The sequence below is a fragment of the Bombina bombina genome, chromosome 1 (genome assembly GCF_027579735.1).
Source record: "Bombina bombina isolate aBomBom1 chromosome 1, aBomBom1.pri, whole genome shotgun sequence".
NCBI lineage: Eukaryota > Metazoa > Chordata > Amphibia > Anura > Bombinatoridae > Bombina > Bombina bombina.
In genome coordinates this window covers 1,068,221,222-1,068,246,159 of record NC_069499.1, presented here as the reverse complement: position 1 = coordinate 1,068,246,159, position 24,938 = coordinate 1,068,221,222, and the positions used below count along the sequence as shown (strand labels likewise).

At 35.8% G+C, this 24,938-nt stretch overlaps 1 protein-coding gene across 1 annotated transcript in view; it reads left to right on the top strand.

The window, feature by feature from the left end:
- The first annotated feature begins 620 nt into the window (after nt 1–620).
- Nucleotides 621–24,938, top strand: part of B4GALT5 (beta-1,4-galactosyltransferase 5) — a 147,534-nt gene continuing 123,216 nt past the window's right edge. Inside the window, exon 1 of the mRNA XM_053691686.1 lies at nt 621–1,017. Coding sequence (XP_053547661.1) covers nt 903–1,017 — 115 coding nt within the window. The 5' untranslated portion in view covers nt 621–902. The remainder of the gene's footprint in view (nt 1,018–24,938) is intronic.

Here is a 24,938-nt window from a genome sequence, read left to right as displayed (position 1 = left end):
AAGCAAAGAACATGTAAAAATTGGGTATTTCTAAACTCAGGACAAAATTTAGAAACTATTTAGCATGGGTGTTTTTTGGTGGTTGTAGATATGTAACAGATTTTGGGGGTCAAAGTTAGAAAAAGTGTGTTTTTTTCAATTTTTCCTCATATTTTATATTTTTTTTTATAGTAAATTATAAGATATGATGAAAATAATGGTATCTTTAGAAAGTCCATTTAGTGGCGAGAAAAACGGTATATAATATGTGTGGGTACAGTAAATGAGTAAGAGGAAAATTACAGCTAAACACAAACACCGCAAAAATGTAAAAATAGCCTTGGTCCCAAACGGACAGAAAATGGAAAAGTGCTCTGGTCACTAAGGGGTTAAAAAGCTCTCACTTCGCTATTCCCTCTGGACAGAAGTTGGCAGACGTTCCCTAACTTGCTCCACCCCTCTTTAGCCAGTGCTAGTAACTCTATCCAGCTGCTGCAACCTACGTAGTAGACTTTCCTATCAGTTTCCTGGCCCCGCCCACACACTGCGCCACCTCCCTCCCTGCTAGAGTGAGTGAGTCTGACTCTGCTCCCATTCATGTTCAACTCTATCTCGGACTAGCTGTTGGGGCATCCCTTTCTCTAACCTTCCCTTAGAATCACCCACCCTCTAGGACTGTTCTAAAACCTATATTAATTATTATATTTTATAACTATTTATTACACAAACCAACTGTTTTTTCACCCTACGGTCTGGCACTCTTTTTTTTAATTTTTACTTTAAGAAAATCAAACACTTTGGTTTTAGATCATCCGTACTGATCATCTATTCTGTTGTCACGTTGGACTGGTGTCTAATACCTTTTCCCACCACAGCTCACTCTCCAGGAATTTCTTTTCAGAGAATACATCTCACGTTTTTAAATGTCTGTGATGAGGAAGATCTTACGGATTCCCAACCGATCAGTGCTGGCCATTCTTTTTCTATTTTCTCTCTCATCATCCTTCCTGTATTTTATCTACGTTGCTCCAGGAATAGGTAAGACTGTAAATATTTATAGTATATAGGCATTTATTTCTCATGATCACCCCGCCCTCCCCAGTTGACCCTCCTTTTTGTGTGCTTAATTCTGCATAGAATTCCCTTTTTAAAATATTAATAGAAATTTGCATTAAATGGCTATTGAATGTGATTCTATCTAGTTACCAGTATATAGGCGTGCATGCTGTTTTATCATCCAATTGAAACTGCCTGGATGCTTTTTTTTCCCCCTTTTATAGTGGGGGAAGGGATGCAGCAAATTTGATCTAGTATATTAGGTAGATTCTAGGAACATCAAAGCTATGGAGGATCTCCATCATTTATCTGTGTACTGATGCAACTTGTGGATGATTAGATTGTAAGCTCTTCTACTATTTGTACATTGTGTTGTATGTTATTATGGTTAAATATTAGACACAAATTACCTCTCTAATGTAATAATTTCCCTTTTGCACAGCTCTGTGACCTTTATGGGGAAACCTTGTAATGCTCTTGTATGGATGACAATAAAGTATTCTGTAATGCTTATGTTTTATAACACTCCCGACGCCAACGGTGCAGATCTTAGAGCCATATTGTGCTATTTTCATATTGTTCTGTAGACTAGACAGACACTTCCAGAAAGAATTGATGCTTTTTATTTATATATTTTATTTAAGGACAGAAATACTGCCTGTAATATATTGTCTTGTTTTGGCAGTGTATTTTAGTTGTATAAACCTGCTGCTATTACAAAAGGGTAACACTATGCTGGAAATATGACAATTTATTGTAATTATTAGCCTTAATCATTCAATGTGACTGCAATTTTGCTTGAGGAAGAATGGTAAACATTTGCAAGGAGCTTGCAATCTTCTGTAGGCAATGAGAGTATTTGGTGAGAGAGTTTTTTCCCAACCTGTGCAGCTGAGTCACTGCTGGTTTTGGGAACAACCAATGAATGCTCAGAACATACATTTGGTGTTTCCTCTTGGATATGCTGCTGTTTCTGATGTGCTATCCGAATGGGGAAAAAAGGGAAGGATATGCAAATTCTCAGTATCATAAAAAAGTCAGTGCAGGAGGAATTCTTTGCAAACTGGAAGAGCACTGTTAATATCTTATAAATAATGTCAGGGGCAACTCATTATTAGCTGAGACCACTTTGCATACTTCCAAAAGGGTTTGACACTCACTATAACCTCATTCTTTACCTTTTTGTATTGATTGAGAAACGGCATAGCATTTTTAAAAAAGTTTTCAATTTACTTCTATTATCAAATTTGCTTTGTTCTTATGTTATTCTTTGTTGAAGAGATACCCAAGTACGTATCTGGAGCACTACATGGCAGGAAATAGTGCGGTCATGTAGTGCGCTTGCAAATGGCTAACATTCTTGCATAATTGATGCTGTATAGTTCTCCAGACACGTGCACGTCCCTGCTTTTCAACAAAGATACCAAGAGAATAATTGTGATAGAAGTAAATTAGAAAGTTGTTTTTATGATGATCTCAATCATTGTAATGTAGCTTTAACTCTGTGGATTGTGAATGTTAAAGAATTACAGTTTTTATAATTAATCCCAACCTCAAAATGATGAAACAATAGACTCTGCACTTCTGATATTTCCTTTAGAACATTGTTACTTTAGGCCAAAAGGAAAAGAGCTGCAATGGTTATGTGTAGGGTGTTTATTGACTGATAGGGCAGGAAACGTCCAGAGATGTTTCTGGGTCAGGATGTGCAGTGGTATTTTAGGTAGGGGGGAGCAGAGGGATGTGGCTTCAGTGTAGAATTTTTTTAAACATTTTGATTTTTAAAGTTGCTATTGATTTGTGCTTTTTATTTTTTTTTTTTGCTAGCATTTCCTATTATTTTTTACCACCCTAGTAAGGAATTCTTTTTTTTTATTTTGACTGCCGCTTCATCACTCAGTATCTATGTAGTTAATCACATTCATTTGCTAAGTTAAGGTATGTTGGAAAACAACTTAGGCTAATGTATTGATGATGATGTATTATCTAAATATCATATATAAATATATTTATTTGTGTGTGCTCCAAATTAGTTTTTTTTTTCATGTTGGCGATAAATCTGTTTTGTTCCATATTGTCTTTTATCTATTCTGCACTGTGTCAATTTTGAAGTTCTATTAATTTGCTTTGAGTACATCACTCAACAGAATAATATAACAAATGGTGCCAAGTATATGTAACTTCTCAACACTAATTCAACAAAGCAATCTGCTCCTATCTATTGTGATTGGAAAGAATCATTTTAGCAACCATGGTAGCAGTATTTACTAATACAGACATGCATGCCTAGACAAAAATGCCTAAATTGTACAAGTTGCACAAATATTTTATGACCTAGAGAAGAAGGGAAGAGGTATGTGTATGTGTAATTGTTTAAAAATGAAAGCTTTTTATAAGGCTTTAGGGTATATTAAAAAAACGAGTGGACATACCCAGTAGATGTATAAAATTATTTCAGCAAGTAGATTTTTATTATTTAATTTTGTAGTACATACAAAAATAACATTGCATACAAAAACCAAGAATAGTCATAAAAAGGAGACATCAAAATCCATCTGAAGCCATACATTGTTACCAGTGAAAGAGTGAAATGGTTCTGTTCTTATAAAATGAAGGGGAAAAAAAAACGTGTGTGAAATAAGATCAATGAAATACTTTTCCTCATAGAATATAGTAAGTGGGAAAAAATAAATTAATCAGCAAGTAGATCACATCAATCTTCAATGTTGGCTAGTACTACTTTATTTTTAATGTTGCTTTTCAAATATATTTTTAAGCTACTTGTGTTGAAGTATTCATGCATACAAAGTGTCAGCACCATTCTTTAATATATTGTAGAAGGTGTAATCTAATCAGCCTCATGAAATGCTGATATTCCCAGGAAAATGTGCTGAGCTCACAAGATGGGAAGGAGTAGCGTGGGAATCATCTGGAAGTTTCTGTATCTAGCTGATATGACATGGACAGAAGAGAGGGTGATACCTGATCTCACTCTATGTTCTGGCGGTATAGAAACCCTCTAGATATTATTGGATCACCCCATATCAGCAGCAGCTTTAGTGCTATCCACGTGTGTCTGCTGCTATGGTAACATCTCAAGGGAACAATGCTCAAAGTAAAATCATCTTCCTGCTTTCAGCATTGCCAAGACTTTTACTGAATTGGCTTCCTTTCTGCAACTGTAAAGGTTCAGTACCTCAAATGGTACACCTCAAAGACATAATTGTCCTTCCTATCACTCTAACACTCTTAAAGTGAATGTAAATTTTGATGTTAAAGTGCCCGGTTTTTAAAAATTCAATTAAAAACAGGGGAACTTTTAATTCATCAAAATTTACATTTCACTCGTGTTGTGAAAAAATACTTATCTTTTAAACTTGACAGCAGCTCCAGCTTCCTCCGGTCGTCGCAAAGCCATTTCTAACATCAGAAATGATGGATCGGTCATCCTCCAATCACAGCTTTCCCCCCCCCCACCGTTGGGAAATCAGTGTCTGATTCAACGCTGTGATTGGAGGAAGCCGGATTCCTCATTTTAGACCCAGGAAGAGGCTTTGTGATGACCGGAGGAAGCTGGATCGGCTGTCAAGATTAAAAGGTAAGTATTTTTTCACAGGACGAGTGAAATGTAAATTTTGATGAATTAAAGTGCCCCTGTTTTTAATTGAATTTTTTTAATTCTAAACTGGGTACTGGCAGACAGCTGCCAGTACCCAAAATGGCTCCCTATAAGGTAGAGGGGGAGGGGGAGAGAGCTGTTTGGGGGATCTGCTATTTCTAAACAAAGGGGATCCCAGAGAAGCATTTACAACCATTTATGCCATAATTGCACAAGTTGTTTGTAAATAATTTCAGTGAGAAACCTAAAGTTTGTTAAAAAGTGAACAATTTTTTTATTTGATCGCATTTGGTGGTGAAATTGTGGCATGAAATATACCAAAATGGGCCTAGATCAATACTTTGGGATGTCTTCTAAAAAAAATATATATACATGTCAAGGGATATTCAGGGATTCCTGAAAGATATGAGTGTTCCAATGTAACTAGTGCTAATTTTGAAAAAAAGTGGTTTGGAAATAGCAAAGTGCTACTTGTATTTATTGCCCTATAACTTGCAAAGAACATGTTAACATTGGGTATTTCTAAACTCAGGACAAGATTTAGAAACTATTTAGCATGGGTGTTTTTTTGGTGGTTGTAGATGTGTAACAGATTTTGGGGGTCAAAGTTAGAAAAAGTGTGTTTTTTTTTCATTTTTTTCCTCATATTTTTTTTTTTTTTTTAATAGTAATTAAGTTAAGTAAATTATCTTTAGAAAGTCCAAGAAAAACGGTATATAATATGTGTGGGTACAATAAATGAGTAAGAGGAAAATTACAGCTAAACACAAACACAGCAGAAATACAAAAATACCCTTGGTCCCAGACGGTCAACAAATTGAAAAGTGGTCTGGTCACTAAGGGGTTAAAGCATTGGAATTCCATTGACGTCTTTAAATATGATGGAAAACGAGAAAATGTGTTTTAGGTTCTCTGACCTCATTCTAATAGTTGTTCTTAAAGGGATTGAAAGGTCAAATTTGAAATGTACATAGGTGCATTTCAATTTTAAATAAAAACTGTTTTTCAATACATTTCCATTAGCAAAAATGCTTCTTGTAAAATGTATTGTTTTCAGCAGCATACGCACATATGCTGGGAGGCTCTGTGCACCAGTATTCAAGCTCAGAGAGCTGGCTTTGGTGGTGTGTATTGTGTGAGTGAAGACAAGCTTGACCTTTCTATCCCTTTAAAGATAGTGTGTGTGTATAAGGAACATGATGACAAACTACATCCCAAAATCCTATCCAGGGAGCAGTTGACCAACTTTTTAGCAAAAAAAAAGTGCTAGCCTGGTAAAACATTAGTTGCATAGTTATGTAACAGAACTCTTAAAATTAGAGCATATTACAAATTTTATTTATATATATATACAAAAACAGAGACTGCACTCTTAGGTCTTATTTTCACCACCACTGTGGACTTTAATCAATCCACATCCACATTGATTAAAGTCCACAGTGGTGGTGAAAATAAGATCTAAGAGTGCAGTCTCTGTTTTTGTCTATATTATCTTTATGTACTGCACCTAGGCATTATATGAACAACGTGAGTGCTTGGTGACCACAATTTGCTATTATTATTCTTTATTTATGAAGCGCCAACATATTCCGCAGCGCTGTCCATGGATGCAATTCATTTAAATAAAACAATACAAGACTTGTAAGAAGACAGGACACAATTTGCAAACACATACCCGAGGGATTGAGGGCCCTATTCCCGTGGGAACTTACAATCTATATGTAAGCATGCTTATGAAGGGGGAGTTTTCCTTGAAAAGTTTCATGAAATTTATGAACCTACTTCAACCAAAGACCTTTGAGTGCATTTGTTATGAGGAATATTTATTACATCTTTGCATCCAGGCGAATGACCTCTGGAGGGTAATACTGTAGCTTGGACTTTGGATGGATATATATATATATATATATAATATGTATAGTCCTCAGTCACGCACTCTAGTAATACATTAATGACCAGAGAGTGCCTGACTGAGGACTAGTTGTGAATAATATTGTTTGAGTGCACCGTGGCAGCTGCGTGGATAGTGGGCTATTTGGAGTGCTAGATCCAGATTTGAATATATTTGATTTCAGAGCATGGCCTTTGACACACAGTACTTGTTTTATGTGACTTAAAATCCTGCACCAATAAAACGTTTTCAGCTGTTTTGCCAGTCGCTTATAAATTAACATAATTAAACCTGGTGCTGCAGGCAGTGTCAGCGTTTCATGTGTAAATGTTGTCTAGTTAAGCTTATTATCAAAAGTAGAAATAACATTAAAACAAGAAGTGGGAATGTGCTTCTGGGTTTTCCTGTATGAAAATGAGTTGCTACTAGGTGCTACACATGTGAAAGTAACACGTGAGATACATTTCTTTAAAAATCACATGGAATTTTTAAGGCAAAACATGAAAGTATGTTTTATAAACAGATTGTCCAACCTGAGGCCCCTGGGCTATGATGCTTTATCTGCCCCCCCACCCCGCAACGTCTACTTCTTCTAATTTGCAACCCACAGAGTAGTCCACTTATCTGCAACTGCCAATCCTTTTTCTGTCTGTGTAGCCAATAGTTTGTTTCTGGGCCTCATGTTGTATAATAATAATGATATACAGTATATAAAAATTGGGTGTTCTTTAAAAATATATTATAGTTATTGGCCAGCTTTGTGTAATTTTTCACGTTGACTTTCTAATGATGTCGAGTTAGGGTCCTTTTGGTATTGTTAGTGTACTCAGACAAGCAGCTGATAGAGCGTATTGTACTTAAAGGGACAGTATACTGTAACATTGTTTCCAATTTCTTTTTTTTACCAACTGCAGAGTATAAAATATGAGAATTTGCTTTTTAAGGTTTATTTGTGTATAGTTAAAAGACCAGTCAACACTCCAGGGTGCCATCATGAATGCATCCACAATATAAAAATATGTATGTAGAGATGCACCTGTGTAAGTTGCATCTTTTAATCTTTGAAAATGATTATTTTGAATTTTTTTTTAGCTTTCCCTCTCCTCCTTTGTCACGTGGGTGAGGTTTTCTGCCTCAACGCATGCACAACTGGAAGGGGTGATGTCACACACTAATCTTTTATGTGCACTGCCCACATAAGCAGAAGAGCGCCTGCGTGCTGGAGAAGAAGACAGAGCGTGTGGCTATCAGCCTGTCATTCTAGCGTGGACCGCAATACAGTAGTGCAGCTGTGGAGGTTATTTGTTGTAGTAAGGACAGCTGTGGTTATTGGGAGTCAGAACATCACTTGTGCAACAGTAATAATAATAATACCATCCCAAAAAATAAAATGTAATTCAAATGATATTCCCCACTGCTGGTGTGTGATTACTGACTGCCAAAAGCATCCTTATCCTTCTGCATAGCATCATTCTGCATATTCGTGTATCTATAACTGCTATTGCAGATTATTACCCCCTGGTTGAAGAGAGATTAGTCGGCTGCAGCTGGAAGGGGTCAAAACACAGAAATACTAGAAGCAGCATGAAAGGGAACAGCTCCGGTAATTGTCTTGTTTATATAGCTTTTCTGTAGCTATTACTGTATTATTAAAATATTCAGTATATAAGTGTCTTGGTTTCAACAGATAGCTATTTCAAATCACAAAATAAAGGCAAATGAGCTATTTGTATACAATGTATTACACTAAAATTGATTACTGGGAGCACATTACAGGGTAGAACATTTTACAGTGCAATGTCCCTTTTTAAACTTCTGTGCAATATATGTAATAATATATTTAAAAATATTGGCCATTATAACAAAACATCTTCTAGTTTATTGGAATCTATTTTAAAAAATAGTTTAAATCAGTCCTAGCAGTTTTTTTTTTAGGGTTTGAATTATGTTTTCTTAATTATTTGTGCAAATGAATGCTAATAAGTATGGCTACAATTTTTGTCCCCTCTAAAAGTGGTGGGAACCCTAGGGATCATGTATGTCCATCAGCTGCAAACCACATGCTGGGCTTGTGACACTAAGACAATGCACTGTAGTCTAACCATAATAAGCTTGAATTTATTCTAACATTTCCAGTGCAACCTCTGTTTAACCTTATGTGCAGGGCTGTGAGTCACACTCAGGATCCCCTATGCATTGCTGCTCTTGAGTAAGAATCAGCCAGTGAGCTAATCAGTATTGTCATACTCAGGGCCAACCTTAGCATTTGTGGGGCCCATCAGCCAAGTGCCTTTATTCCCCTCCCCTGTATGCCCTGCCCCTTGTATGGCCCACTTCCGTGCCAATGTTTAGTGATACCTATAAAAAGAATAACACAAAATATTTCACACCTTGTTGCCATAAACACTTTTCATAAACTAAATACAACATACACATTGCATCAGCTCATAGCCTCACCTCTGACATTGTGGGGCCCCCCAAAGGGCAGGCCTGGTCATATTCATGTAGCCACCAATCACCCACTCAGTCTGGGATGAGTATTTGTTTCGTAATGTTATAATATCGTATAACAATGTATATCTCTCTGAGCATCTACGGCAGCTTCCTCTTTTCCTTAGACCAGCAGTTTTGTCTGAGTGGGGTTGGTTCTTTGCAGTGAATACTTCTCTACCTTCAGTGTTTCTTAACCATTGTGGCTCATTACATTTGCATATGGCTGAGAGCCAGCACCGCCATTCCTTCCCCAGTCACTGCACCTGCACACATGGCTGTGAGGTGTCTGTTTTAGGTTTTTGCTCTAAACCTAGGAAGTGATTGCAGGTTACTGATCTGTGTGTACATGGTAGGGTTCTAAAGCACTAAATGGTAGGAAATAGTTCTGCTGCTGCTGCAAATGGATACCACTGTTGTAAATCTCTTGCCATATAATGCTTCAGATCTGTGCATACTCCTGAGCTTACATGGTTACACTGTTTTTTTTTGTTTTTTTTACAAAAGATACCAAGAGAGGGGAAAAAATGTGATAATGGAAGTAGAGTAAAAATGTGTTTAACTGTGGTTAAATAATTTTTTTTTGGGGGGGGGGGATGTTATTTCAGTTTAATAATCTGAAACATATTTTAGTTTTTCTTAAGATTCTTTTAAAAATTGTACTCAATTGACTTGTAAAGTAAAAGTGGTTTACAAGTTTGTGACAATATGACCATATAAGAACAATTTTTTTTAACCACTTCCTCCATCATTTTTTCAACACTTAACTTGTTTTGTTCTGAAGTAGAGATAGGACACTTCTAACAAAAAAGAAAAAAAAAAACCTCAAAAAATTGCACTTTCTATTTTCACCTAATTTATGAGCTCTTTAAAATGCTACCCTCTGACCACAGACATTTGCCTTTTCACCACTTAGCTATGCATTATATTTATTTTCTGTAAGAAAAGGAAGTTCCTTGAGGCAAAAAAGAAAATCAAAAAATGCAAATTATGTCTCAGCTGTTTATAGAGTGTAAGGTCCATTAATAATGAACTAATTTGCTCACTTTCATCCTCAACATGACTGCTAGTAAACTTTTAGCGAATGTTATCTAAAGTGCATCAGATGACTATGTACCTTGTCACACACATTTGTGAGAGATTCTTGTAGCCCTGGTTTTCAGTCATTTATAAGTCCTGTTTAAAGGGATTTAAAAAAAGTGCAAAAAAAAAGTGCTTTTATGTGTTAGATCATTTTATTGTTACACTCTTTTTCATTCATTTATTCTGAATGTTAATTACAAATATGTGCAAACAAAGTCTATGCGGCACAGCACTGAGGTAGTGGGTGGTGCAAGCTGTAGGGGTAGGGGTACCACACAAACCGCCAATAATATAGCACAGTCCAGAAGAAACAGCAGCACTCACCACTTATGCAAAAGCTTCCATCTTTATTGAGACTTCAAAGAAAAAAAAGACAACGTTTCGGATCCTTAGTCAAGTCAATTACAAATATGTGAAAATATTGTGAATGTTGAAACTATCAGCTATATATACAATACTTAGACACTACACATATACAGAATGCAATTGAAAATGAATTACCTGACGTTCCAATATCGTGGTATTTTCAGTACTGAATAATGTATAAACAAATATCTTTTGCTACTTAATGCTTATATCCGCTGTTTGATAAAATGCACATTATCCAATTGATAGTATTGGGTTAATAGGTGACTTAGTGAGGGGTGTGTTTTCTTATTTGTGATAGCCAATAGGCTTTTACTTCTGGCTTTTTAAATTAAGCAGATGTAGTGTGCAATTAGGATCTATGACCAAGGCAACATGCTGAAACGCGTAAGATCGTTTTTTTTTTCTACCTGTGTGGCATGTACAGCGATTGCTGCTTTTAATATGGACTAAATAAAGTTGGAATTTTTAACATTTGAGTACCACGCTTTTGTACTTTTTACTATTGTATGCATATATCTGTGTTTAACTACTGCAAAGTGATTACACACATAGTTAAAGTTAGCTCCATAGCAGCAATGCACTACTTGTAGTTTGCTGAACACATCTGGCGAGTCAATGACAAGAGGCATATCTGTGTAGCCATGAATAATGAGGCATGATTTCGAGGGACATTCTAGTGCAAGATATTCTAGGGCTTTTTTCAATATACATCCTTTTTATTTAATTACTTTGGAAAAATGCAAGTATCATGCTCTAATTTGTTAGTATGTGATTTTAGATTATGCTTTTAAAGGGATAGTAAGCAGTTGTATGTTATCACCAATCACTTTGCAGACATTCAACACAGTTATTTAAACGGACAGTGTACTTTACATATTTCTCCCCTTTAATGTGTTTCTAAAGACCAAATTTACCTGTTGAAGTGTATTGTTTACAAATATATTAATTTTATTTTGTAATCTAAAATAGCTACTTTTGCCTGTTTCCCCACATATATTGGAAATGTCACTACTTAAAAGAACAGTACAGTCACATTATTTATTTTGTGATTCATATACAGTATGTCATTTTAAACAACTTTCCAATTTACTTATATTAATTTACTTCTATTATCAACATGTCTTTGTTTTCTTGATATAATTTGTTGAAAAATCAATCTAGGTAGGCTCATAGAATCTCAGGAGCATGCAGGTCTCTTTAGTACTCTGTGGCAGCAGTTTTTTTAGCAGACACGTGCATGCTCCTGAGCATGTCCTAAGTATTCAAACCCCATTGCAAAGGGCTTTAATCAGCAAATCAGTATGCCTGTCCCAGGACAGCCAAGGGAGTGAGCTTTGTGCACACTCATATTATTTCCCTATTCAGTTTAAGGAAGTTTACTATGAAATCTCACGAGAGTCAAGTCAAATCTCATGAGATCACAGTAAAAGAGTTCATAAACCTCAGCACTGCTGATGCTGATGGGCTGCTGTTCATTTCTTCCTTTTTTTTTTTTTTTTTTTTTACCTGCAGCTGGGCAGTGACTGAAGTATAACTTTTTACACAGAACTGGTGAGCTGAGGAAATTGTGAGGTAAATATCTTCTTTCTTTACATAGAGATACTCAGGTGATATTTTCCTGTCCGCTTTTAACAGTTATACTGCATCAGTTTTATGTCCCTTTAAAGCTATGTAAACAAGAAGCTGCAGAAGAATTTACACTCCCAATGGGGGTGGGGTGGAGATATTTGTACTAAATATGTTCAAAAAATGTTCATTTTCAATTGGACTTTTTGTGTAAGCAGACGGCTAAGATCTTGAAGACATTGTGTATACAGAGAAAAGAGGATTTTCTGCTCTCCTTGAAAGCTCAGCCCATTTGAATAGATTGTGGTGTCAACTACAAAAAAAATCTATTTCATATTCAAAAATAAGCCCAAAGGATCAATTTCCCATACACTCTACAGTTGGTATGTCATAGGAAACACATTTAACAGTACACTCTCCCTTTGAAGCCAGTAACAAAATGGGGCATGTAATTTTTGCATTAGAATGCTCCTGTAGCTGTGAGATTTGTGGCGTCTTTATGCCGCTAGTATTGACCATCATTCTACTGTATGGGAGCGCACTCTTTGATATGCACCAGGAGAGAGATGGCTGTGCTTGTGCGCCATGTGCTAAAGTCATCATTAGGAGTTTTTGTTTTTTAAGCTGACTGAACCTTTTGAGAGTGTGCGGTAGTCAATCCACTTGTCTCAATTGCCAAATTAACCCTGTTTACAGTTAAAGGGACATGAAACCCAAACATTTTCTGTCATTATACAGATAGAGCATGCAATTTTAAACAGCTTTGTAATTTGCTTCTATTATGATTTTTTTGTTCTCTTGGTATCTTTTGTGGAAAAGCAGGGACATAAGCTCAGGCGTATGAACGTGTCTGAATCATTATATGGCATCAGTTTTGCAAGAATGTTATCCATATGCAAGAACACTAAATGGCAGCGCCATTTCCTATCATGTAGTGCTCCAGATACATACCTATGTATCTCTTCAACAAAAAATACCATATGAACAAAGCTAATTTCATAATAGAAGTAAACTGGAAACATTTTTAAAATCGTATGCTCTGTCAGAATCACAAAATAAAGTTGTTGGGTTTCATATCCCTTTAATAAAAATGCATGGGTTGTGCCTGGCTAGCAGTAATGCAGTAAAGGATGATTTGCAGATCTCCTAGTTCTGTAGGCTAAATTACAGTAACCTGCTTTAAAGGCCTTACTGACCGCTGTTTCTCATTCGGCTTTCATGTGCTTCCTCATTTCTGTGAATTCCCATTCTAATGATTATCTCTTGTTTTTCTCTTTGTCCTTGTTCTACAAGCTAAACATTAGCTCAATAAAAGCACAGCATATACCCATCTGTATAGGGAACATTTGTGTTCATTCATTTATTTAAACTTCTGTATCCCATAGTTTTTTCCGTTGGTTGTCCAAAATCTATCTCTTCTAACCAACAACGTTCAGTAGGATTATTCATTTTATATTTTACAAGTTTATTTTGTCTGTCCCACTTTTTATTGTGATAGTTGTGGGAATAAGCAAACACTGCCCTTTGACAAAGAATGAATACCTCACATGCATTTTTTTTAAGATTATGTATAAAAATAGAAATCCCTTAATGAGGCACAAATCCCTTGTAATTACAACATATTTCTCTTATCTTGTTATAAAGTAACATATCATACAAGTTCTAAATATTTTAAAAACAAATGAATATCTTGCTTACTGCAATTGTTTGACTTTGACTACCAATTACCTTTTTTTTGAATAGCCAATCCGGGCTTGCTTCTACAAAACACAAGGCTAGTCAATTCATGACAGATATGTAGCATGGTTAGTCTTGAGAAGCTTGCAGTGTGCAGTTCCACCTCTGAGAATTAGAAAATCCATAATATTCAGGGTTAATTATAAAAAGAGGGGGTCAATTCATTAATGCAAGAATATTAAAGGAGCATGAAACACACATTTTTTTTCTTTCATGATTCAGACAGAACATACAATTTTAAACAACTTTCCAATTTATTTCTATTATCAAATTTTGTCCATTCTCTTAGTATCCTTTGCTGAAGGAGCAGCCATGCAGTACTGGTAGTTAGCTGAAAGCCAATGAACAGGCATTTTTATGCAGCCACTAATCAGCAGCTTCTGAGCCTACTGAGGTATCATGTTTAACAAAGGATACAAGTAGAACAAAACAAACTTAGAAAATAGATCAACATTGGAATGTTATTTAAAATTGCATGCTCTGTCTGAATCATGTAAGAAAAAAAATTGGGTTTCATGTCCCTTTTGTGCTATATTGTATGACATTTATATCATTCTGAGTTTATTTTTTTTAATTTATTTTTTTTATTATTTTTTATTTACAGATGACAACATACTTTATATAGATTTATTACACCTTTACAGAATCAGAATACTGTGCTGTTGACCTATCTCTTTACAGATGACAACATACTTATATAGATTTATTACACATTTACAGAATCAGAATACTGTGCTGTTGACCTATCTCTTTACAGATGACAACATACTTATATAGATTTATTACACCTTGACAGAATCAGAATACTGTGCTGTTGACGTATCTCTTTACAGATGACAACATACTTATATAGATTTATTACACCTTGACAGAATCAGAATACTGTGCTGTTGACATATCTCTTTACAGATGACAACATACTTATATAGATTTATTACACCTTGACAGAATCAGAATACTGTGCTGTTGACATATCTCTTTACAGATGACAACATACTTAGATTTATTACACCTTTACGGAATCAGAATACTGTGCTGTTGACATATCTCTTTACAGATGACAACATATTTATATAGATTTATTACACATTTACAGAATCAGAATACTGTGCTGTTGACCTATCTCTTTACAGATGACAACATACTTATATAGATTTATTACACCTTGACAGAATCAGAATACTGTGCTGTTGACATATCTCTTTACAGATGACAACATACTTATATAGATTTATTACACCTTGACAGAATCAGAATACTGTGCTGTTGACATATCTCTTTACAGATGACAACATACTTAGATTTATTACACCTTTACGGAATCAGAATACTGTGCTGTTGACATATCTCTTTACAGATGACAACATATTTATATAGATTTATTACACCTTTACAGAATCAGAATACTGTGCTGTTGACCTATCTCTTTACAGATGACAACATACTTATATAGATGTATTACACCTTTACAGAGTTACAATATTGTACTGTTGACATATCTCTTTACAGATGACAACATACTTATATAGATTTATTACACCTTTACAGAGTTACAATATTGTGCTGTTGACATATCTCTTTACAGATGACAACATACTTATATAGATTTATTACACCTTTACAGAATCAGAATATTGTGCTGTTGACCTATCTCTTTACAGATGACAACATACTTATATAGATTTATTACACCTTTACAGAGTTACAATATTGTGCTGTTGACATATCTCTTTACAGATGACAACATACTTATATAGATGTATTACACCTTTACAGAATCAGAATATTGTGCTGTTGACATATCTCTTTACAGATGACAACATACTTATATAGATTTATTACACCTTTACAGAGTTACAATATTGTGCTGTTGACATATCTCTTTACAGATGACAACATACTTATATAGATGTATTACACCTTTACAGAATCAGAATATTGTGCTGTTGACCTATCTCTTTACAGATGACAACATGCTTATATAGATGTATTACACCTTTACAGAATCAGAATATTGTGCTGTTGACCTATCTCTTTACAGATGACAACATACTTATATAGATGTATTACACCTTTACAGAATCAGAATATTGTGCTGTTGACCTATCTCTTTACAGATGACAACATACTTATATAGATTTATTACACCTTTACAGAATCAGAATATTGTGCTGTTGACATATCTCTTTACAGATGACAACATACTTATATAGATGTATTACACCTTTACAGAATCAGAATATTGTGCTGTTGACCTATCTCTTTACAGATGACAACATACTTATATAGATTTATTACACCTTTACAGAATCAGAATATTGTGCTGTTGACATATCTCTTTACAGATGACAACATACTTATATAGATGTATTACACCTTTACAGAATCAGAATATTGTGCTGTTGACATATCTCTTTACAGATGACAGCATACTTATATAGATTTATTACACCTTTACAGAGTTACAATATTGTGCTGTTGACCTATCTCTTTACAGATGACAACATACTTATATAGATGTATTACACCTTTACAGAGTTACAATATTGTGCTGTTGACATATCTCTTTACAGATGACAGCCCCTATTGAATATTTAAAGGGACACTCAAGTCAAAATAAACTTTTGACCTGATTCAGAAAGAGCATGTAGTTTTCCAAGTTACTTCCATTATCAAATTTTGCACAGTTATACTATTTTTCACAGCTTTCCAATTTACTTCTATCTTATTTGTTTGATTCTCTCTGAATCTCTTGTTGAAAGAGCAGTAATGCACTGCTAGCTGAAAGCCAATGAGAAGAGCCATATATTTGCAGCCACCAGCTTCTGAGCCTACCTCGGTATCCCTAGGTATATTTTGCAACAAAGGATTCAAAGAAAACAAAACAAATTAGATACAATGGATTTAATGAGACAACCCCACTATTTTAAATATAAATTAAGGTGCAATTTCTTGCAGTATAACAAGTAATTGGGAATACATAAAGGGGAAATATCTTTTACAGTGCAGTGTCCCTTTATCCCCTTAAGCCATTTGGACGCAGCTACTTTGCCCAGTGTACCCTGTCGACGTAGTAGCTATGTAGGCTTCTTCCCTCATGCTGTGGTCCCAGCTATCAGCTCTGAAAGCTAAGACCGCAGCTGGAGGGAGAAGGCATCTGCTTTCATATGGTAAGGTATTGCTGACATCTGGGGAGTTAATCTCTTCACTACAGCTAAACTTAACTTTACAAGCTGATTAACCCCTTCACTGCTGGGAGTTTCAGAAGTGTGGTGCACAGCTGCAATTAGTGGCCTTATAATAAAAAAAAAAGCATTGGCAAAGCCATGTATGTCTATTTCTGAACAAAGGGGATCCCAGAGAAGCTTTTACAACCATGTGTGTTATGACTGCATATGTGATATATAAATAATTTCAGTGAGTACCCCAATTTTTTTATTCATATAATAGCATTTGGGATGTGAAACGGTGGCATGAAATATGATAGAATGCGCCTAGATCAATTCCTTAGGTTGTCTACTAAAAAAAAAAAAATATATATATATTGTTTTGAAAGATAAATAATACAAAAAAGCCAAGGCTCTACTTCTATTTAAATGGATTAATAGCAAACATGCTAAAAATTCTCTGGTATTTTGGGCAAGTTTTTCTCTCAATTTCCCTGGTTAATTACGATCAAACAATCAGATTGTTTTGTGATTCCTTCATTAGCTGCTGACTATTTACAATGGGAAACTATGGTAACAAGAAAATTAGCTCATATATAATATGTTAACTTTGTATAGGTTAAAGGGATATTATACTCAAAAATGTTCTGTCATCCATATGAAAGGGCAGACTTGTTGAAATTTGAAGTAACGGTCTATGTTTAAAATGAAATAAAAAAATGTGTTAGTTTTATTTTAAATGTAATTTACATTAATAACTGGATTGGTGTAATATAAACCTTATAGGTTAAAGGGACACAAAACCCTAAATTGTTATTACATGATTCAAACAGAGAATAACATTTTTTTTTTTAAAAGTTTCCAATTTGCTTCTGTTATCAAATTTGCTTCATTCTTATGTTATTCTTTGCTAAAGAGATATCTAGATAGTTGAAATGGAAGAATTTTTGCAACATTTAAAAAATGAAACAAATTTTAACACGTTTTGTTTCAATTTTTTAATGTTTGTACAACATTCTAACATTTGTTTAATACAATAGTTTTTCTAATACTATCTTTAAATATATTCAAATCAAATTTTTCTAATTCAAATCAATATACTTGTTATTGTATTTTTAATTCTCTTTTTAAATGTAATATTCGAATTATGCAAAATTTTGAATGAATATATTTGTTTCTATTATGTATAAAATAGTACTCTGCCTTATGCCCAATAGGATGTTTGTGAGCGTGTGCACCTTTTTAAAAGCAAAAAATGGCATTTAGTAAAGCTGGTGTTTTAATCAGTGAAGCAGTAAACATGCTCAAGGAAATAATGCTGCTGTCCAAACATACAAATACATTCTCAGAAAGATTAGGTACCAGCAGTTCATCAATGTAGAGACCCTGTTAGGCATCATAAATAATAAGGGTCTAGACAGTTGCTCAGGTTGTGTAGAAAGGAGATTTGAGAATCCTGTCATATAAACAGCCGTTGTATTTAAAGGGCCATTATAGTAAAAAAAAGACATGCTCTATTCCTGAAAAGTTGTTTAAATACACAGTAGAAGTGCCACTTGGTACTTGCAAAGCACTGCTGGACCCAAGCAGAAAACGTTGCTGATCCATTCGGCTGCACTGGTTGCACATCTGAGTTGTGTGACTAGCGCTGCTGATCGGATCAGCAGCGAGTTCCGCTGGGGACCAGTATTGTGTATTGTTTTGGCCCTTTTAACAGTATGTTTCAATAAGGTTAATAACTAGGTGTTGATGATATGTATTTATGTATTATTATTTTTTTGGGGGGGGCAGGTATCTAAAATGTGCAATTCCTGCAGATTATTTAATTTTGGAAGAGCAGTTTTAAGTTTGCATCCCATAATGCACTGCAAACAGTATAAAAGGCTGCAGGTACACTGGATTATGCTATCTAAAGGTTTTTCAGACAGTGAAACATTTTTCAAAGACTGACAACAGGAACTGACAACTTTGTTTTCCTTCTAACAACGACAACTTTCCCTTTGACACTCCCAATTTTTTTAAGTGATTTACATAAGCTATTTTTTTACTGTCATTATATTCTATTAATAAAAGGCAAACAAATTGCACCATTTTACTCACTTTCTTTGCAAAGGTGTTTGTCAGCAGTGTATCTGAAATCTGGGTCATTGGCCGGCTAGAGAAAAAAAAAAAAGACTTATTTAGAGCATGCAAAAGGTACAGTTCCTATATTTCCTGCTGGGTGGATTGAGGTGAAAATCTACAGTTTGTCTATAAATATAAAATATAAAATGGCACTGCCAGACATTTCTGTTGTGCTACAATAGAATAACATATCAGCACAATCTAAACCTTTTGTAAAACAAATTGTTTTTGAATAGCCAAACTTCGCCTACCATTTGCCTTATCTGGAGTAGCCAATCTGGGCTTCAGTCTACAAGGCAAGCCATGATCATAAAGTTAACATTAAGTATATTGTTTTGCAGTTATCTAATAAAGCCAGTTAGGGACCGATATGTGGCAGGGTTAGCCTTGAACAGTCAGCAGGGTGCATTTCATGTTCTGACAATTAGAAATTGCTACATTTTTAGAGCTAAATTACGCAAAAAGTTGAAATAATAAAGAAGGAAACTATATTGCAGTCTTATTTCATTGTGTATAACAAAATATTTTACATAAAAATCTTTATTGACTGACTGCAAGATGAAACTTATCTCAGACTGGGGGGAACTTCCTGGCAGCGGCCATCAGTCGCATAGCTGCATGCTGCTGCTTCTATTTGAAAAATACAGAAATTCATATGTCAATACATCGATCCGTTTAATATTTTATTAGAGCTGTTATGCACTTGGAATTCTGCATCTACTGTGCTTTGTTTCACAAGAATTGCTGCTGGCATGGGCGCCTGGAGCCGTCACAAGAACTCTGCCTATATTATACCCCCCGGCAGGGCGTTTTCGGCCCTGTCGTTGCACAGCACTTGATGTGCTATAACTTATAGCAGAACACTAAAATTCACCTATCACCTACTGCCGCTATATTTTTTGAAAGACAGAGGGGAACCAGTACTGATAATACTTAATTGTGAAATGGAGCCTTGCGACAGCAATCTGGTTAAAGCTATGGGGCACTTACTAGACCAGCATTTTCAGAGTCTTATGGCCAGCGTTTCTGCAGCATGGGGTGTTGCTACAAATGCAAACTCAAGAGTATGGAACCACAAGACCAGGTAAATATTCAGACCCCATTGGATAAAGAAGACTTACACCAGTCAGCGCAATCAGATGAGCCGCTCGTGACCGAGCTTACAAAATACAAATCTCAAGGCATAGCAGTATAATTTCAGGGTTGAAAGTGCTTATATGTAATGTATGAATATATGCTTGAAGATCTATGGTATATAATTTAAGGCCCAACCAGTGAGGATACCCTATCTGTTTTACATCTACAGGTCCCTTGACCTATTTTTTCTCTCTTCCCTTAAAGGTGTCCAACTAAAGATCATAGTTAGGTCTCACTAGGTAAAAATTATACACTGTAACCATTGTGCTATATATTTTGTCCATGCCATTGACATAGCTGCAGGTTACAAAAGTGTCTATGTAATTTATGAATAACAAATTAAGTAATCCATACCTCACCCTCTAATACCTAATCCATGAGAACACTCTATCTGATATATATTTACAGGTCTCTTGCCCTACTCTTGAATGTTTAATGGTTTAATGTGGTATGCCCATACATTTAACAGTGCCCAACTTATATATGTCCTCAAAACTTGTAACAAACGTATACAGCCACCTCCGCATTTATATCCCAAATATACATGATGGCCTTTGAGCTTTATTTTTTTAATCTCTAGTGCTCTAGCTCGGTATTTTGAATGGGCGCCTTGCTGCCAGCGGCCAGGCAGCGTGAGGTTTCCTGTTTTAATTTTAACGACCTTGATACTGGAGCCTCAGATATTGCCTTACACCTCAGCATATTCATAAAGGCTATCCATTTCTTTCTCTAAATATTTTCGGAGTAATATTATTGTCTTATCTATGGCTGATATTGTGCTGCAACACAAACAGAAGTATAACTAATGACCTCCTCGTGGGTTGATAATAGCGGAGTCTCCCTTTTACCTTAAATCAGTGGCCTTCACCCTGCCTAATCTTATACATATTACCTATAACTTTTCCTTACTTGCAAGCCCCTACATCCCATATAGATATGCTTACTCATTTTAAGCACAACTTCACCTTAAATTAAACAGTTTAAAGGTTTACCCTAATTATATTACAGGCAGAGCCCTATCTATAATTTCATCCAATCAAAAGAAAAACATGGCTCATCAGTTGAGACCCATGAGCGGTCTCCTTTTATTTCAGTTTACCAACTAAAATTTTCAATTTGTACACTGATGAGAGGTCGAAGAGTGGCCTTGGGAGTTAACTAGGAGGTATACCGGTTTTCAGGCAAATATTGTGTACGTCAAGAGTGTAAAATGTCAGATGAGCATGTAATATATATTTGTCTTGCCTTATACTGGTTATATGCTTTGTAAATGTTTATTTCTGTTCCATCTACCGGTAATTGACTTCCAAAGTCTGTATGACTTGAATTGAACCACAATAAAAAACAAACACAAAACCTTATCTCAGACTGGGTTGTGGCCTTCGGGTTGTTTGTTGGGCATCACTGGGATAGGGTGAATGTCCTCAGAGATGGTACACTGCTTATTGCTCTAAGTCATTGCTCCAAATATTTGTTTCATGACAAATCCTGGTAGCCAGAGAATCACAGCTGCTAACATATTTTACTTCTGAATTCTCATTTTATAACTGATTCCACAAATAACTATATATAATTCTGTAACCTGAGTCTGGATTTTAAGTACCCCATGAAATTGTCAACAAATGTTGCTTTTTGCACAATCCTATTGCACTGTATTATTGGTATTTTATGCTATTATTTTTACAAAACGTGTTGGAGGACCTTCATAGTATTGAGGTTGTGACTTTACATTCTTTTTCATTAGGGAAATTAAATAGGCTAATATACTTGATAGCGCTGATACCATTTCCTGCCTGGCTTGCTGATGTCATGACAATAAATAAATAAATATATATATATATATATATACTTGCAAGAGTGCACAGTATATGCATTTTGTAATTGGCTGATGGATGGCTTTCACATTTTCAATTTTAAAGAATGTGCTGTCTATTTGCCTTATTATTTATTTGTTAATTATGTAATTCTACTGCATTTAATTGTCCTATATACAAATTGGATAATAGATGCAAACTGGAAAGCCGTTTAAAATTGCATGTTCTATCTGAATCATGAATAAAAAAGGTTGGGTTTCCTGTGCCTTTTTAAGCTCATTGAAAACCTCAATTTTGATATCCTGAAAACTGAAAGAACATAGGTCAGACTTTGCAAGCCTATTCTTGCTATGGGCTCAGTTTATCAAGCCCCTACGGCTGCAAGTTCTCACAAGAACTTGCTCGCCGTGATTTATCAAGCTTCCCTAAGCTCTTCGCCACCTCTAAGGTGGCGAAATTCAATCTCCTCTTTCGAGTCCGACCGAGGAGATTTTGCGCTCGCGTGCAATCCCGCCCCCTGTCCGCGCACAGCCAATCGCGCGGGCAGGGGGCGGGATTGCACGCGAGCGCAAAATTGCGCTTGTGTGCAATGGCGAATACCTGCGGGTAATTTCGCCCCGCCACAGGCGAGCTGAGGCGTACAGGGGCGCGTATACGTGCCCCTGTAAGCCTTAGTGTTAAAAAAATCGAGCCCTATATATCTGTCCCTAATCTGCAGTTTATCATTTCCGATGTTCTAGCTCTGTCTTCTCTAGACTCCAGTCGTAATTGGCTTGTGCAAATAATACAAATGATGGCTTGAGTTTGACCATTGAAAAATAATCGCTGCAAATTAGACGTAAATCTATTAAATAAATCTAGGTTATGAGCTGTATGGCGGTAGCAAAGGGCAATTCCCAGAGCTTACAAACTAAGGCTTTTGTCCCAGGATTACCCTGATGCATGGGTTTAATGAGCCCTGTATATATAAGTGGTGTGTTACTATCTATATATCTGTTTTTGGAAAGAAGTATACTCCAGTGCTGGGAGAGAGACCTTTCCTCACCATGCTCTTCTGCTGCCTGAAGGATATGTAAGTGACATCTTACCAGCAAGCCTTATGCCACTGAATTTTAGGCTGGGGGGGTGGAGTTACATGAGCTTGCAAGCACGTGGACGCTACCACGTGGTTACCCTGATGCGCTGCATTTGAGGTTGCTCTTCTCCGTGAAGCTGAATCCTTGGCGGGGGGAACGAATGCCTGGAGCCTGCTGGAGCAGGGAATAGCCGGTCAGGGTCCGTCATCAACCCGCTTCACCTCCAAACAGCGCTTTTCACTCACGTTGAGTGTGTTGTGTATCGATGCAGCGATGTTGAAGTTCATGTTGGAACAAGGAGGGATTTTAACCATTTAAAAGTCTTTGAGGTGCTTAAAACTTATAAAGACCCCCATGTAAGTGGAGAATATACTTTGAAACAGCTTCCTATTGAGTCATCCTGTGCCACATATATAAGAAGGAGAGAATTGTAAGTTCTGTAGTTTGGTATTCCAGTCTGAGAGTGTGAGGTGCATGTTGATTTATCTTAGCTTTGTAAAATTCGAAACTTTGCTTGCTAATAATCCTATGTAGCCTTGCATATGTTGCTTTTAACTTAATCTCAGTGAAGACACCAACACAGGTGAAGACTCACTGACATTCTGCAAATTTGTGCTTGTTTGATTCTTGGAAAATTAACCCAAGCTTGGTAAAGTAGTCTGGGAGTGTGGGATACACTTATAATCTTTGTCTACTACACAATAAAGACGGAAATTTCCTGCAGGTTTATTTAAGTCCCCACATCTGCCTTTTGCTATGGTTAAAACCCAGTGAAGAGACCAATTTACCCACAGAGACACTATTACTTTGTTTGCCTCATATGAGACTTCTAATTATGGAAAACTGACTTCCACATCTGAAAATAGAAGGGGTAAAAATCAAGGCAAAAACTGCTGTTGATTAATGCTTCCTTTTTAAGAGACTCCCTTAGTTGTTTGTTTGTTGAAATTTCTGGCCATCTTAACCCTCACTGAGTTTCTTTAAAGCAAGATTATTGGCCTATTTTTCTCTCCATCTGTGATTTCAGATGGTAAACTAGTCTGGTTATAGGAGCCATACTTGTCGCTGCTGCCTACCTCATTATAAGCAAAGAAAATGTATGCAAGATTATAAAAGTTTTTTTATATCTGTTTTCTTATCCCTGGCCTGTTACCCAATTGAAGATACCCATCTACAGTGATTCTACACCTGTTGGGCTTACTCTCAGTGAAAATACATAGTTGGAAAAAATAGATTTTTGTTTTAAATTATTACTTTATCGGTGATCCTTACATGTTTGGCAAATCTGGCTGTGAGACCTGTAATGGTTCCTGCTGCGTATTGTACACAAGTATAGAAAGTTTTTACAGGACTTATATCTGTTTCTCTATTCCTGGCTTATCACCCCAGTGAAGACACCAATTGATTTACAGCAATTTTTTTACACCTGTATGGCTTAATTCTGGTGTAGATACTAATTTACAATCCTACAAGAATATACATAGGGAAACCTGTGAACTTTTTCTTGAATATCTCACTCTATCCGTGATCCCCCTTATTAGGTGACTTAGACAGGGTCCAAGAGCTACAGTGGCTGCTGCTGGTTTCGACTTACAGAAAAGGAAAGTTATTGCAGGACTGTATACGTTCTTTTTCTGTAGAGCTTCATAAATTTCATACATGTTTTTTCACTTGTGGCCTTAATTCCTGTGAAGATACTAACTATATGCTGGTTATACTTGTTTTATTTGCTATAATATTTTGTATATTGGTGAATCTAAGCTTTTAATTTTGAAAATATTGCTCTCTGTATATGTTTTGTATGCTACTCTAGGTATGAAAGTCACATTG